The 14,512-nt window shown below is 46.8% G+C and overlaps 1 protein-coding gene across 2 annotated transcripts in view; it reads right to left on the bottom strand.

The window, feature by feature from the left end:
* Window positions 1-14,512, bottom strand: part of GABRQ (gamma-aminobutyric acid (GABA) A receptor, theta) — a 75,110-nt gene that overhangs the window by 20,048 nt on the left and 40,550 nt on the right. For both annotated transcript variants that reach the window (XM_010568902.1, XM_010568903.1), the window contains exon 4: window positions 3,165-3,385. In XM_010568902.1, the coding sequence (XP_010567204.1) occupies window positions 3,165-3,385 (221 nt within the window). The remainder of the gene's footprint in view (window positions 1-3,164; window positions 3,386-14,512) is intronic.

The following is a 14,512-nucleotide window of genomic DNA, read 5'->3' as shown; positions in this document are numbered from 1 at the left end:
TTAATTCCTGTAAGGTGTTTGGGGGCCAGGCGAGTTCAGGCACCATCATACCAGGTTACACCTCCTAAAAACCCTTTCAGCTCTGCCGATTTGCATCCTCCCATCCCACTTCGTGTTTGCAGAGATAAGAATGCCCTCTGGGCTGGATCTGGGCTCCAGGCCCCTATTTGGCCTTCTGGGATTTATGCCATCTGCTAACTTGTAGGGGAAGGGGGTAGGGAACACCAAGCCTGACTCCAGCCCCGCAGGAGCCCAGCATCACTGTCCCAGCACAGCCCACTGCTGTTTATGCATTCCTTTTGTTGGAGACCTGGCAACCAGCTTTTAATCTGAGCCCAGTGGGAATCAATTTTGGAGTAAGTTTTTATATCGAACACTTTCCTAAGATGTAGCTGTATTACATCTGCTGCACTCACTTCATCCATTAATTTGCTAATTCTACCAAAAACAAGCATATGCTTTTCTGACACACAACTTTCACAATGGAGCGGAGTAGAGGAATAAAGGGCTTTATTTACTAATGCAAACAAGTTATCTGAAGCCTGATCTTGTTCTCACTGAAGTCAGAGACAAAATACCCATTGACTTCCATGTGAGCTAACTTGGACCTTGTGGTCTGATCCAGAGCTTGAGCCTGATCCTGCTGGTTGCTTGAACACTTGCTGAAGGCAGGGGCCTGCCAGGGTGTCATACTTCCCAGTCTCTGACATCAGAGACTGCTGGAAAGAAAAATTACTGTTGTGCTACAAATAGCATGATTGAGTCACTTTGCTACAGGACCAGCTCAAAGGAGGGGGAAGTGACTGGCAAGAAGGTAGCAGGAGAAGGAGCAGAGCTGTGGTATCTCGCTTGGGGAAAAGCAAACAGGCAAACAAAGGAAAAGAAACAGAAATTGCTTCCTTTGGCCTTCTTCCATCAGGGCAACTCATTTTATGAATCCTTCCGAAAAATGCAGGAAAAGACAAGAACAGGCTTCAAAATACAGGGGGGACCTGCACTTTTCTTCCTGTTTGCAGGACAAGCATGACTGCATTTTTACAAAGATAAAGGGAACACAGGTGAATATTCAGTGACTATTTTCTTACTTGCTTACACCTGCTGTGCACATGGCTATGTATTTTTTAATAACTGGACCTAGTACTTCTGTTGTCAGCAAAATTGCAGGTGCAGAAGTCAGTACGGAAAGCAGCCCTAAGGAAATCGTTGTCCATACCACTATGAATAAAGCTAGAGAGACTTCAAGCATTCAGGGCACCTGGCTTGTCCACCAAAACCCCAGTGCTTTCAAGATAGCAAAAGCCAGCCACCCTGACCTGGGATACAGTTCGGGAACAGGAGCTGCAGTTGCTCAGTATTTCATTTTTGCAATTGCCATTTTCTCCAGGGGCAAGAGAGCAGCTTCCAGGAAAACCAGCCAAAAGTTAAAACAACACAGGCAGCTCTTACTATGGCCCTGGAAATAACAGGGGCAAACAGCTGTCATTTTCTTTCTTTTGGCCTCAATGCAATTTTCCTCATCTCACCCATTTACACAGGTCATGTGAGGGAGCTGAGCTCCCTTCCCCATGCTGCTGGGCCCCGTGGGAGGGGAAGGGAAGGAAAGGAATAGTGCAGGAGGTGCTTGCACAGCGTCCCAGCCCAAGCCAGCTCAAGTGCAAACCCTCCAAGGACTTCCACTGCCTGTCACCTGTGCTGCAGGGTTCACGCTGCTCATTATTTGAGCTGACTAAATGGCAGTTGATAAAAATATACTAGCATTTCTTCTTCTTTTGCTGTGCAGGTGTGTGCAAAGATTTCCCACCAGCCTGGGGGAGGCAGCTCTACACTCAGGTGGGCTGGTTCAGCAGCAAAAAGCAGCCTAAGCTTAACAGCACTCTTTGCCCCCTCCTTCCCAACAGGCTGAATTTATGCTCCTACCTACCCCAAGTCAAAGTATCTTTTTGCCTAGCCTTCACTCTTGTTTTAACACAATGAGTAAATTTGGGGTAGTCAGCTCTGCCACAGGGGAAGCACAGGGCACAGCCACCTTGCTGCCCTGGCAGGATGACGCCCTGGGCAGCCTCCTTCTTTGCTGTGCCTATACCCAGCCCTACCATCACCAAAGCAGCCCTGCTACTTAAAAAGAAGGAAAAAATCATAACAATGCAGACTTTGCCACAAAACACGAAGCAGCAGAGGAGCTGATACTGTAAATGGGAAGGGTGGGTGTACCCTCTTTGAAGGAGAAAGGTCTTTCCTCCCCCTTTGCTGCACTGGAACGTAAGCCCAGAGCTGCTATTGCAATAATTTGTGAATGTGGAGGCAGGTCTAAAAAGCCAGCTGTGAATTTTGGTAGTCAAAAAGGAAAAAAACCCAACAAACTAGGAGAAAAGCTCAAAGCAGACAAATACAGGGTTGGGAAAATAATTGCCTAGATTTCCGCTACAGTATCCAAAACCTGCACTCTTACCTATAGCTGTAAATTCCCCTTTTAGCCCTCTACCCCCTCCATTTTACTTTCTTACCTACGCTGGCATCTCCACATATCCAGATAATACACTAAAGCCAATCTTTGCCACCTCCACCACACACAAGCACAGCACTTTCAAAGGCTGTGGACCTGCCTACGTTAATTTACTCCAGACACCACAAAAAGCCTCCTCACTGAGGACCATTCCCCTACTAGATATCAACTTTCAAGCCTCAATCTTCAGAATTGCTCTGGTAAAGAGATTTTTTTTTTTAACTGTACAAAAACATGTCTCCTATCTCATACTCAGAAATGACTAAAATGATTTGACTCAAATACTACAGAAATTTAGCCTTAGATACGAGAGTAACGAAGTCTCATCTCCATAGGCCAAACTTGCGGAAAATTATAAGCAACTGAAAATGAGTGTTTCAAATGGAAGTGTTATGCAACATGAATGACAGTGACCTGAAACACTCAGAGCAGACTATTCCTATCTCCTACATTTGTCTATAACAGCACAGGAAACTTTGGAGGCCTGAAGGAAACAACAATTTCTAGCTTGGAGAAAGAGCAGATACTTAAAACTGTGCAACACTTGAATATCTTCTGGGCTTTTGGGTCCTTGCCTTACCAGAATATCTTTGGAAATTGGGGATGTTTAGATGAGATGTCATTCTTGACCGCAGCCAACAAAGATTCCCCTTAGACTTACCTCAGGCCATACAGGACAGTCCCATCAGGATGGAGCCGAATCATGCGATTCTTCACTGTCACCCCATGCAGAAAGGACTTCTTGTCATTCAGGAAATAGGTGTCAGGCAGCCACAACTGGTCAGCCACCCGGTTGTCCAGGGTCAGGTTGAGAGGAAGGTCGTTATATGCCAGGCGTTTGTCCCGCCAGCTCTGCTGGAAGTACATGGTGATGGTGTAGTCCTGGGAGAGAAACATGGAAATGTCAGCCTGGCTCCAGGATAGGGACATAACTCAGTCCCTTCACTACTGCCGCTGCCAAGACCTTTGATGGGTCTGCAAATTCCTTGGCACCCAAATGTTCGTGTCCGCACCTCTACCAGCTGGGGGGACTGTGCTTTGTTCTGGGAAAACGGAAATAAGCCTGAGCTTTATAGGGGACAAAATGGCATTACATGACTCCACTCAAACAAAACCGCATCCCACCCATGTTGACCCAGACTGCTTGGAGTTTGGCTGCAAAACTAGTAGTAGTGAGAACTACAACAGCACTAAAGGATGTCAACCAACAGTGGGCTACACCATGCCAAAGACTTCAAAGGTTGATCTCCCAATTAAGTTACATAAAGATGTCTGGACACAATGCAGTCACACTCAGCCACTGCTTGTTACCACACAGTTGGTAAAAGACAATTTTATTTTGAGCACAAACTCAGGAGATCCCCAAGAGCACATGCAGAATCTCACCTCCAGGCCAAGGTTTCAAAGTCAACCCAGGTCAGCCATGTCAAGCTATTAACACTTGCCTTGTTATATGAGCTAAGTTGGGAGTTCATTGCAATTCTCAGGAAGGGACATATGTGGAGGAAATCTGTCACCAGTGGAGCATGATCCACTGGTAAAGGGGCAGTTCCCTAACCATCCCCAGCTAGCACAATGCCATATGTATCTACTGCTCCTCTTCTGTTCGATAGTAAAAAGTTGGCACTTAAAACTGTTGCTAAGACAAGAATTTTATAGAGGGCAGGGAGAGCTCTTTGGTGGCCCATAGCTGTAGCTCTGCAGAAACCATAGTGGCTGCTGTACAGTAACAGCACATCCAGGGGAGATCCAGAGGTCCCAGACCAGCTTGTTCAGAGACAAAGTATTGTGGCACCATTCTAGAAGAACAATTATTTCTTCTCAGGTAAACGAGTAGTACAGGAAGGGGTCTTGTACACACCAATGACAGAAAACATTCTCACAACAGGTCTTAAATAGGGTATGAGCCAAGGTATTGGGAGGGTAAAACAGCTAGCCTTAAAATAACAGGATGCTGATTAGGAAGTGGGCACAAGTCTTGCTGACAGTGGCCTTACAGAAGTCAGTGTTTTTTCACAAGTCCTTAAATAAAAAGCATTTTTGCAAATGCATGCAAATGATCTAGAATGGGTGGGGCCAGAGACGCATTGTCTCTTCCAAAGCAGATACCTACAGTGCCACAGAAATCCTCTTGACCACACAGATTTGCATGACAGGGCATTTCTGCTCTGCAAATTCCACCTCTGTGCAAAGGGCTGATAAGGACCTTGCTCATGTGCTAACATCTGGGCTGAGCACAGAGGCAGGCATCCTGCCTGCCTGTCTTCTCCCACTGACTTCACTCAAAGCCAGGTTTGATTAACACCTCTGAAAACAAGCTCAAATAATTCCACATTATGGGTATGCCAGCTTTTGGGTATCTAACTATGATTCAGAAATCTAGACCCACATGCATAATCCAAAAGGTCACAGAGTAAATCTGTGGTATAGACTGGATATAAAAGCTATATCTGTCACTTTCTGTGTTATATTGAAAAGAACAAAAACACAGTGACAGTTTTCTGGCCAAGAAACTGTTTTGCTTTGCTTTTTCAAGGACTGCTAAACTCCTGCCTCAGAAACTTCACAGTCCATCTCACAGGGGCACAAATATTTTCATTTCGGTCAAGACTTTGCAAAGGAAAATGTTCTCCCCGGTACCCCTCCCAGGGAGTTTGGACCTGCATTGCAGTGAGAGCACAGAGGAGCAGAGTGTCTGAGTTCCTGGAGCCTCTTACCCCTTTTGGTAACCATCTCTTCCCCTGCCTGTGGGAAACCTGGCTACAGAGGCATCATTTCCTTTCTCCCCCCTTTAAGAACTCCACCCGCACACCTTAGCAAGCTGCTTCACTGACCTGCATTTTCCTAATCCTTGACAGAGCCCTGCAACACCTCACCCCTAACCAGGCCACCCTGCTCTCACTGCAGGCTCCTGCCAGCCTTCAAGCAGCAGCGGACAAGAGGTGGCACTGATCTCCAGAAGACAAAAAGGGCAAGCTGCTTACAAAGTGATCAGTCATTAGCACCTAAGAGATACACCTTCTAAACACATCTTCTGTATTTCCAGGATTGATGGGAACAAACTCAGAAGGGTGCAGAAATAAAAGCCTACATCCTAGCATTCAGGCTGATGATGTTCTTCAGGTGCAGAGACCTTTCTGGGGAAGAACAGCCAGCCCAGCCCTGGGCTGAGCTCTGTTCTCTGATCTTCCTGGGCTTCTTGGCACTAAAGATTTCTTTGGGCAGCATCATGGAAGTCTAGAGCACTTGATAATCATGGTTCATCTAGTGCCTGAAGTTTTCCTTAGCCCCTCTCTCTGCTGATTCCTGTGGTCCACTTGTCATTCTCCTGCTCTCCCTACCCCATCACACTGTTGAACAGTAAGCAGGATTTCTGGGCAGAATGAAAAGACAAGTGTCCACCCAACAGAGGTCAGTCCTCCCTGGGAGGACAGATGCTGCTGACATACTGATGAGCACAGCACTGAGCTATGGGGAAGATGGATGCTCTGCCTCCAGGCCCCTGGGAGAGGGCAGGGCACAGACCGATGGGCTGGAGGAAGCACTGATATGACCCACTACAGTTAGTAAGAGGGACCAGTACTCAGGAGAGAAAGCAGTGAGCTTGACTTCCCCTTTATACCCCATAGCCTGGGCAGGCAATTATGAATCACCCACGTGACAGCCTAGCATCATCACCTGGCCAGGCTCCAGAGCTGATGAGATCTTAATCATAGCCTTCCTTTCAGAGGCATATAAAATAATGACCGAGGGTGACATTGTTCTGCAGAAGCAGAATGGGGAGATGGAGCCAATACATGTAGTGGTTCATAAGTTCAGGAATCAGAAGTAATGAGCCTGATTTTCCTCCAAGTCTTGAATGACAATCCCTTTGTTGTAGGGTTTTATCTGTCATTGGGCTAATACGAGACCTTCCCAAATCTCCCAGTAACCAGTGACATTCACAAGCCTGCTGATGCCACAGATATACCACAAGGTGGGTTTCTCAGCATCACCAGCAGTTAGAAAGTTGGCCCATTTATCAGGCTCAGTGAAGAACTTCAAAACCAAAGACACCTTGAGCCCATGCACCCCTCCAGCTCTTCCTTCCAGCTCACCACAGAAGCACTTTAGTGGGACAACGCAACTCAATTTCCCTGCTGCCTGTGCTAGGGATGAGCGAGGGGGCTTTCTCTGTGCATGCGTACCCAGTAAGCAGCTTTCTCTACTGCTGCTGCTGCTGGAGGAGCAAGCGGGAGATGCAGGCAAATATGACTTTCCACTTGCCTCTAAACTAGCAGCCTAGACCCTCTCCAGACTGCACCAGTGCAGCTCCAGTAGCAAGAAAAATGCTTCCAAATTTCCTGTTATGTATTCCACTGGGTCTTTCTGGAGGACCATAAAATGCTCAGGCAGGGCCAGAGTCTGGCCAAGACCAGTCACTGCTGTGGCAAGGATGGGAAAGCTTTGCAGAGAGCTCCCGGCTCACTCTGCCAGGTACACCTATTGCACTGGGGAGAAAAGGCAGGACCCACGCTGGAGGGAACATACATGTGTCAGGCCACCCTGTGCAACCTCCTGCTTCGTCTGGTGGCTACTGGAGGACCAGAGGCAAGCGTGGAGGAAGGGAGATACCACTCCTCATCAGAAGCTCCATGCAGGTTGCACTGCAAAGACCTTTGGAAATTGTTCAGTGTGAACTTAGAATTTAGGTTTTAAAAAGCAAAGGCTGGGACAATGGAAAGAGGGCTTCTGAAGGGTGGGCATGACCAGAAGTTATGTGCTTCCACCTGGTCCTCTGTTTTCCAGCCACAGGAAAACAAGCTTTCCAAAGATACCTGCAAACTTTCTCTAACTAGGCTTTACTACTGTAGCTTAGGTGGCTATGTCAGCCTGTACCTACCCTGACCAGCATCCCGCTGCAGGAAGCTGAAATGCTGTAGTCAACAGTGCTGGCAAGGGGAAAGCCTGTTTTCAGACCCAGATGAGCCCTGCCCAGTCGCACTGACCTACAAATCACGTGTCCCTTATGCCGAAAGAGCTTGTGTTTCGAAACAAGCTGTTCCTCTCTCCTCCATCTCTGCTAGCCCAGCACTGGCCAGATCCCTTGGTTTGTCCCAGAAGTCTGGTACCCAGTAGCTCACAAGCTGCACAACTGCAATGCTGCTTCCAGCCCTTTTATTTACCGCAGTACTCCTGTGCTGCCCTCCCTGCCTTGCAAGGCAGACCTCGTGGCCCAGCTGCATGCAGGACCGCACTCAGCATTACAGCTCCCCCTCGGCCGCTCGTGAAGCCGAGATGGCACCTGAGCCTCCTGGAAAGCTGCTCAGCATGACCATCCCCTTGGGACCCCCCTCCACATGCCTCTATTCCGTCTGCTCTGCTGAGCAGCTCCTTGCGAGCCATCAGTCCCAGCCCCCTTTGCCTCCCCCAGTCCCAGGTTTTGCAAAGGCTTTGCTCTCTTTCTCCCTCCTCCTTCTTGCTGCGTGTGATGCACACAAAACAGAGGTGAGAGCAACACATGGAGCCAGCAGACACTCATGTTGCAGAGGTGCCTCCCTGCAAGGAGGGAGGGCAGCTCACTTAGAGGCCCACAAAAGCCCCAGAGAAGGAAGAGGAGCTTACCTGGGGGCCTCACGTGCTGAAATGACAGTGCATCCTACCAGCTGCTGAGGACAGGGCTGCTAGCATCCATCTCCAGACAAGAGAAGGAGACTGATAATTACAGCCTTTCCTGAAACTTAGCAGAGACCCCAAACCAAAGATGATGTAAGAGAACTGAAAAGTGAAAGGCTGAAATGTTGACATGAGAGGGGCATAGATGGAAGGAAGGTATCTCCTGCAGAACCCCAGAGGCAACAAATTAAGTCAAGCATGCACAGGGATTCCCCAGTTTCTCAGAGGACAGGGTAGGTAAGTCTAAGGGAACAGCAGCTGAGGCACAGCAAGAAGGGAAATAAGCTGGCACCAACAGTATGAATTCAAGAATGAATTTCCACTGGCTCACATTCCAAACGCCTTTATTAGCACCTAACATACGAGCCCCTCCACCTCCACCTCTGCAGAGCCTCTTTGGGAGTGAAATGCTCACCTATCCTTAGAAAGCAAACCTGGACTCACCCTGGACCCTTCTCCACTTGTGCTGACTCTGTGCAGTCTGGGAGCAGAAATGAGCTCACTGTCACAGGAGTCCAAAGCTGCCTCTTGGAGCAGAAGTGTCGCAGGAGGAGGATGCCAGATCTGAGCCTAATGGGAACAAACCCACTTGTGCAGAGGAAGGCAAAGTTTAAGGAGGCCAAGTCAGTGAGAGGACATGTGGGTCCAGGAAAGGGGACTAATACAGGAGAGTGGGTCACTCCTGGTGCTGAGAGCACAGGTTGGTTGCCACTGAAGCAATGACAAGGAGGAGGGCAGGAGGAAGCTGGAGCGCTTGGGGGTAGAAGATACTATCTGAAGCCACCACAACCCAGGTGAGGACACGGGCATGTGGCTGGTTGCTTGTGGGCCAGCCAAGTGCCTTGAGCAGCATGCAGGGATGCGCCCAGACCACCAAGGGACACAACACTTCGGGGAGTCAGTTCAGGGTGGGAACCTGAACTTCCTTGTCTACAGATCAAAGAACAGCAAGGAGTAGAGCAGGACCAGTTAAGGCACCTCAGTAACAAGGGCAGCACTCTGCAGAGAGCAGCTTCAGTCTTTAACTGGAAAGCCACCTAAGGCACTCCTCCTTTGCATGCAGTGACACACTGTTAAGAGTCCCTAGGTTCAAGGATGCTCCTTTGGAGGATAGCACCGTGTATCCCTTTCTGCTCACTGCAGTGAGAGAAGGGGTGTAAAATTAAGGACCCCTTCTTCCTCAGAAAGAGCTGCCCTTCCGCACAGGCTCATGTCAGCATGCAGAACACAAACATGGTATATGTCCCAAGTGGTATTCTTACAAGTGTGCTTGTGCTGATTTTGGAGACACTGTGACAGACCAAAAGTCTTTCTACATTAATATCCTGTCTTCAGTAACAGTAAAGAGAATAGCAGGGAGGAATATAAGCAAAACAGGGTCTTTGTTGTGATACTTAATTCTCCAGCTATTTGAGGCTTAAGGATCTCCTGAGCCAGAGCTTCTACCTTCTTAATTGAAGATACTCAGTTTTTCTTCTGAGAGTTTGTCTTATCTTTCAGAATATTCAGCCTTTGGCATCTGCAGTCCTGTGGTAGTGAGTTCCACAGTTTTGTTCTTCCCTGTATTTACATCACTTTAAAAGTACAAATCAGTCTTACTCTTTTCTGATTCCCTTTAGTGCTTGCATTAAGTCAGTAAATAATCATAACCCTATGCTGCTCAAGCTTACAGGGTCCCACCCCGTTTTAGATACTTAAGGGTTACTGAGCAGAACACAAATAACTACATACACTCTCAAAAGTGCTAGAAAGGCTTTGATAGAGGCAGGAAGCAGCAAGGCAAGGAAGAACTGTTGCACGTGTTAAACACAGAACAGAGCTGTATGATGACAGTATCTGACGTTCTGCAGTGGGTTGTTGCACAAGAACAGACTGAAGGCAAGGTAATGGAAATAACTTTCCACAGAGCCTGTGGAATTTGCTGTTACAAAATCATGAAGTCAGGAGCTTAACAGTATTTTGGAAGGTCTAGGCATTAATGTGGAAATTACAGTCCAAGTCATAAAAGGAAGGGACTAACAGAAAAGAATAACCCAAGGACGCAGAGCTTCCTGCTGCAAGGCAGAAGCTCCATCTTCCAACAGAAAGTCACCAGAAGCATCCCTCCCAGGCAGGCTGCTTCATTAACCCTCAGTATGGCTCCTGGGAAATGAAGATCTTTGGCAGGTTGGGTCAAGATCATTTGCCTTTGTGCTGTGACCTATAGAGTCCCCAGTACTAAACCTGTCCAGAGGCAGAAGTGTGCATGCTCATTGGGAGCTACTCTAGACTCAGAAGCCAGGATTAGAAATGGAAGGAATAACGTATGTGAAAGGGTTGAATCTTTGCTCAGAATACAGTATTTCTGGCAACACGGATGTCTCCTGTGCCTGGTCCATTTTTGGGGATGACAAATGACTCGGACACTTTTTGGAGGGGCTTTGAAAGTGAAGGTGACTATTCCAGGCTGCTAGTGGAGGTTGTGTTTCACCAAGCACTTGTAAGGTACTGGAAGCAATAACTTTTTTGCAGGGGAGAGTTTACACTGCTCTTCTGCTGCTGCATGACTTTGGGCACAAGGGATCAAGGAGATTTTGCAACTTGCCTCTAGCACTAGCTGTGCCACTTAACCTTTTTCCCTCATTTCCTCTCCACCCTGACTTTGATAAAGCACCTCCTTTTGGAGAAGTGACCAAATAAAAGTCCTTCCCCATATAAGCAAATGACATATGGTCTCCTTGTCCAAGATCACAAAAGAACATTAGGAAAGCCAAGATGCTCCAGAAAGAAGGAGAAAAATGGAACATCTGACTTAGTAAAAACCAAGCTGCCACTGCCAGAGACTAATGAACAGTTTGCTGGCTTCAACTTCTTTGATGATTAAACACCATCTCCTGTTCCCGTCATTCTTGGGAAAGAAATTAAAGGACAAAGTAGTCCTCAAGTATGTTTCATTTTAAGGAGGGGGTAGGGGAAATAAGAGGAATTATTTTTAAGGGGAGGAGACAAGATGTGCCTGCATTCAGTTGCAAAGAATTGGAGCAGTGTAAAATGTACAGAAGAATACATGAAGGACAAAGCAAGACAACCATAGTTCTTCCTTAGCAAGCTTGTTTAAGAAAACTACTTTGCCCTCATAAGGGATTGTCCATTTCCATGCAGATAAATCAATGGGTCCCAGACTTTAATGAGCACCAGTTAATCTGACATAAGTAAATACCTGATAGCAGTCTCTCCAGCCCTAAGACAGCACAAAGTCTGTTCACACTTTTGCCTTTGCTTAGGGCAGGAGGCAGCAGCTCTTGTACTTACTGTACTTCTCATGGGGAGAGTATTCTGCCAAAATGCTGCTTTTAATTTCTCTTTTGGTGCAAGCCAGTGCCCAGTTTACAAGTCTGAAGTTCTGCATGACAACTGTTATACATAAAGTGACAACTATTTTAGATACTGCCCTTTTCCCTACATTTCAGCTTAGCAGGTGAGAAAGCCACAGTCACTTTCAACCTCCCCTGTTTCTGAATAACCAGATGTCAGCACTGACTTGGGGATCAAGAAGAGCACCTTCCATCTGCAATCTTTCTGCCAGTAATGCAAGGGGACAGGAATGGTTGGCTTCTAGTATATGCTCTATGCCCTTTTGCGCTGCAGGTCTTTGTGCTCTTGAACTCATTTCTCTTTAGGACCTGAGAAGTACTTTGCATGGAGATGTTCCTCTCACTAATCTGATCTACTTTTGTAGTAATTTGCATGTGTTTAATTGTTGAATGCATGTCCAGAAACTGGGACAGGTATCAGCTATCCTCAACAGCTAGGGGTGTGCAAGTAAAGTGCCACTTTGCTGCCCTATTTCTCTCCTGCCATGCCCTAGCCCTGCAGCACCTGCATTGGTGCTGGTCTTGCAGGTGTAAGATAGAGGACCTACCTAGTTGGGTCCTAAGCCAAAAGGGCATTGATCTGCCCATGACAAGGCTTTCAGACTTCTGAGCCTGTATATCAATGCCCTATCTGAGCAGGGGGCAGCACCGCATATCATCTGCTTAACAGCTCCAGTCATGCTGGAAGCAGAGGTCAAGAGGAGAAAGCCAGAACTGATGGGCACAGGGATGAATATCACCTGCTTTATGAGCATATGCAAACCAGCAACCTTGTTCAGTGTTATAGACAGCAATCCCAAAATCACCACTTGCAGCATGACATCTTCCTCAGGCAAGCTCTTAGAAAACAATGCCAGGCAGTTTCTATTCTTAAGGCATAAAATCTGTGAGCTACTGCATACCATTTCTGCTGGCCTGCTCTCCTCACTCGGTTCCCCATCACCTAGTAGCTGGACAAAACCCAGAGCCCATTCTATGCCCAAAAACAGGACTGTTTGACCTTCCCATTTCTGTATCACCAGCTAGCTTTCAGTCCAAACCTCATCATAGCTTGAGAAATGGTCTTTCCCAGAGAGGAACCACTTACTGAGAAATGGTCAAACTCATTTTTGGTTCCTATACCTTCCCAAGCCAAACCAGCACAGAAGAGCATGCTTTGTACAGAGACCCAACTAAGGCCAGAGAAGCAAGGCCGTACATTAAGTTCAGAAAAAGGTAATGCATGAATTTGACCAATTTTCAGGCAGAAAGTCAAAGGGGTGGTACTTACACTATCTTCTCATCCTAGATGGGCCGGGAACTGGTAAGGACTCATTGTAGTACTAGGAGAGCTAAAACCAGGTAAGATGCTCGCTTAAACAAGCAGGGAGCTCAGGCAGCAAGGCCACAGCTGAGTAATTTCTTCCAGGAAAATGGCAAGTTAGAGGGGTGACTGGCTTGAGATAGTGCAGGGAGGGCAGCAAGATGACACACCCCACACCCCCCCCACCATAAGAAGTACAATGTATGTTTTCCCAGGTGAAGTCTGTTCCAGGAATGACATGGGTCCCAGACAGTGCAGGTAACATGGGTTCTTCCCCCTTCTGGAGATCCTTAAAAATTTATTGCTTACATCTATCATCTGCTAGTGTATCAGATGTCTCCAAATGGCTTCATCAAGCCTTCCCAAATCCCTTCTGTCTCTTACCATATTTACTTAAGGCAAAATCTTAACTTAGCCCTTTTTGTTGATTCTCTTAGCCTCTGTCTAGGTATGCGCAAGGTCACCCATTACCACAGTGTGAGACACACAAGCATTAATGCGCTACCTCTATGGAGTCTCAGAGAAGTGTTACGATCACGCCTTGCATAGCTGGGAAATGGAGTCCGAGGGCATGCTTATATTACAACAGGCTTTCTGGTTTGAAGTACTGGGTAATTTAAAACAGATTTTGCTGCCATAGGCTTCTGCTGACCCATGACAGGAAAACATGGTGCCTTCAGAAGGGCTATCTTTACCTTCTACTGTTTGCCTGCACTAATTTAGTATGCTACACAGCTGCCTTCTGCACACTTACAAGCCATGGGGCAGTGCTGGTGCCTGTATCCCACCTCTTCTTCTCCCCTCTCCCAACTCATCTTTTCATACTTTCCCAGCGCTACCCTTACTACCTTACAGCATGTGTTGCCAGTGTCCTCCTGCATACACTTATAGGCATATCTAATATATAGCCATTAAAGCTCAAAAATGTTTTTAGTAATCACTTTATATTTAATTAAACATGCAACAACTAGTCTATTAGAGTAAATTAAATTTGAGTGAGACATTTGAACAGTGACTAGTGAAGATATCAGTTTCTAAAGCCCTCAGAAAGATGGGGGAAGAAAACTGTATTATGTCAAGGGAAAGGCGATGCTGGAAGACAAGGGGCTTCATAGCTTCTGCATGTATCCTCAGAGAATTTTCACCTTGTAGTGACTTTCTTATCTCCTGCTTGCTGAGAGATGATCACTTCAAGTGGTTAAAACTCAATAGGCTTTCTAGCAGGAGTAACCTAGTAATGGAAAAATGTAATTTCTCCAAAACACTCCCAGAACTCTTCACTCCTTTAAATGAAACATCCTTTCCACCTTGCCAGGAGTTTTACTGGACACCAAACCAATCAGACTCTACCCCAAACAGGAGAGGTTCTGCAGCCCTCCACATAGACACTGACTACTAGAGATCATGGGGAGAAAAGGCTGGGGGAATGCAGAATTAAAGCAGCTAGGGGGCTTAGTAGCCCATTGGAATTAGTGTACTCTAGAAAACACCTCTGAGTATCAATTTCAGCTCACTCAATGCTAATTCTGTAGGAGACTTTGGGCACTTTTACCTATACCTCATTTTCTGTTATCTGTAAAAATAAGACACTGATGCTAACTTGCCTCCCTGCTGCAGTTTGGGATCCCCACATGTCTAGGCAAGTGCTAAGTGTGTAATGAACAGAAATTAGTTTTTCTCCCTGGGGAAAAAAAATTA

This window comes from Haliaeetus leucocephalus, unplaced genomic scaffold (assembly GCF_000737465.1).
Source record: "Haliaeetus leucocephalus isolate CR32 unplaced genomic scaffold, Haliaeetus_leucocephalus-4.0 Scaffold262, whole genome shotgun sequence".
Taxonomy (NCBI): domain Eukaryota; kingdom Metazoa; phylum Chordata; class Aves; order Accipitriformes; family Accipitridae; genus Haliaeetus; species Haliaeetus leucocephalus.
This window is presented reverse-complemented; position numbering and strand designations above follow the sequence as displayed.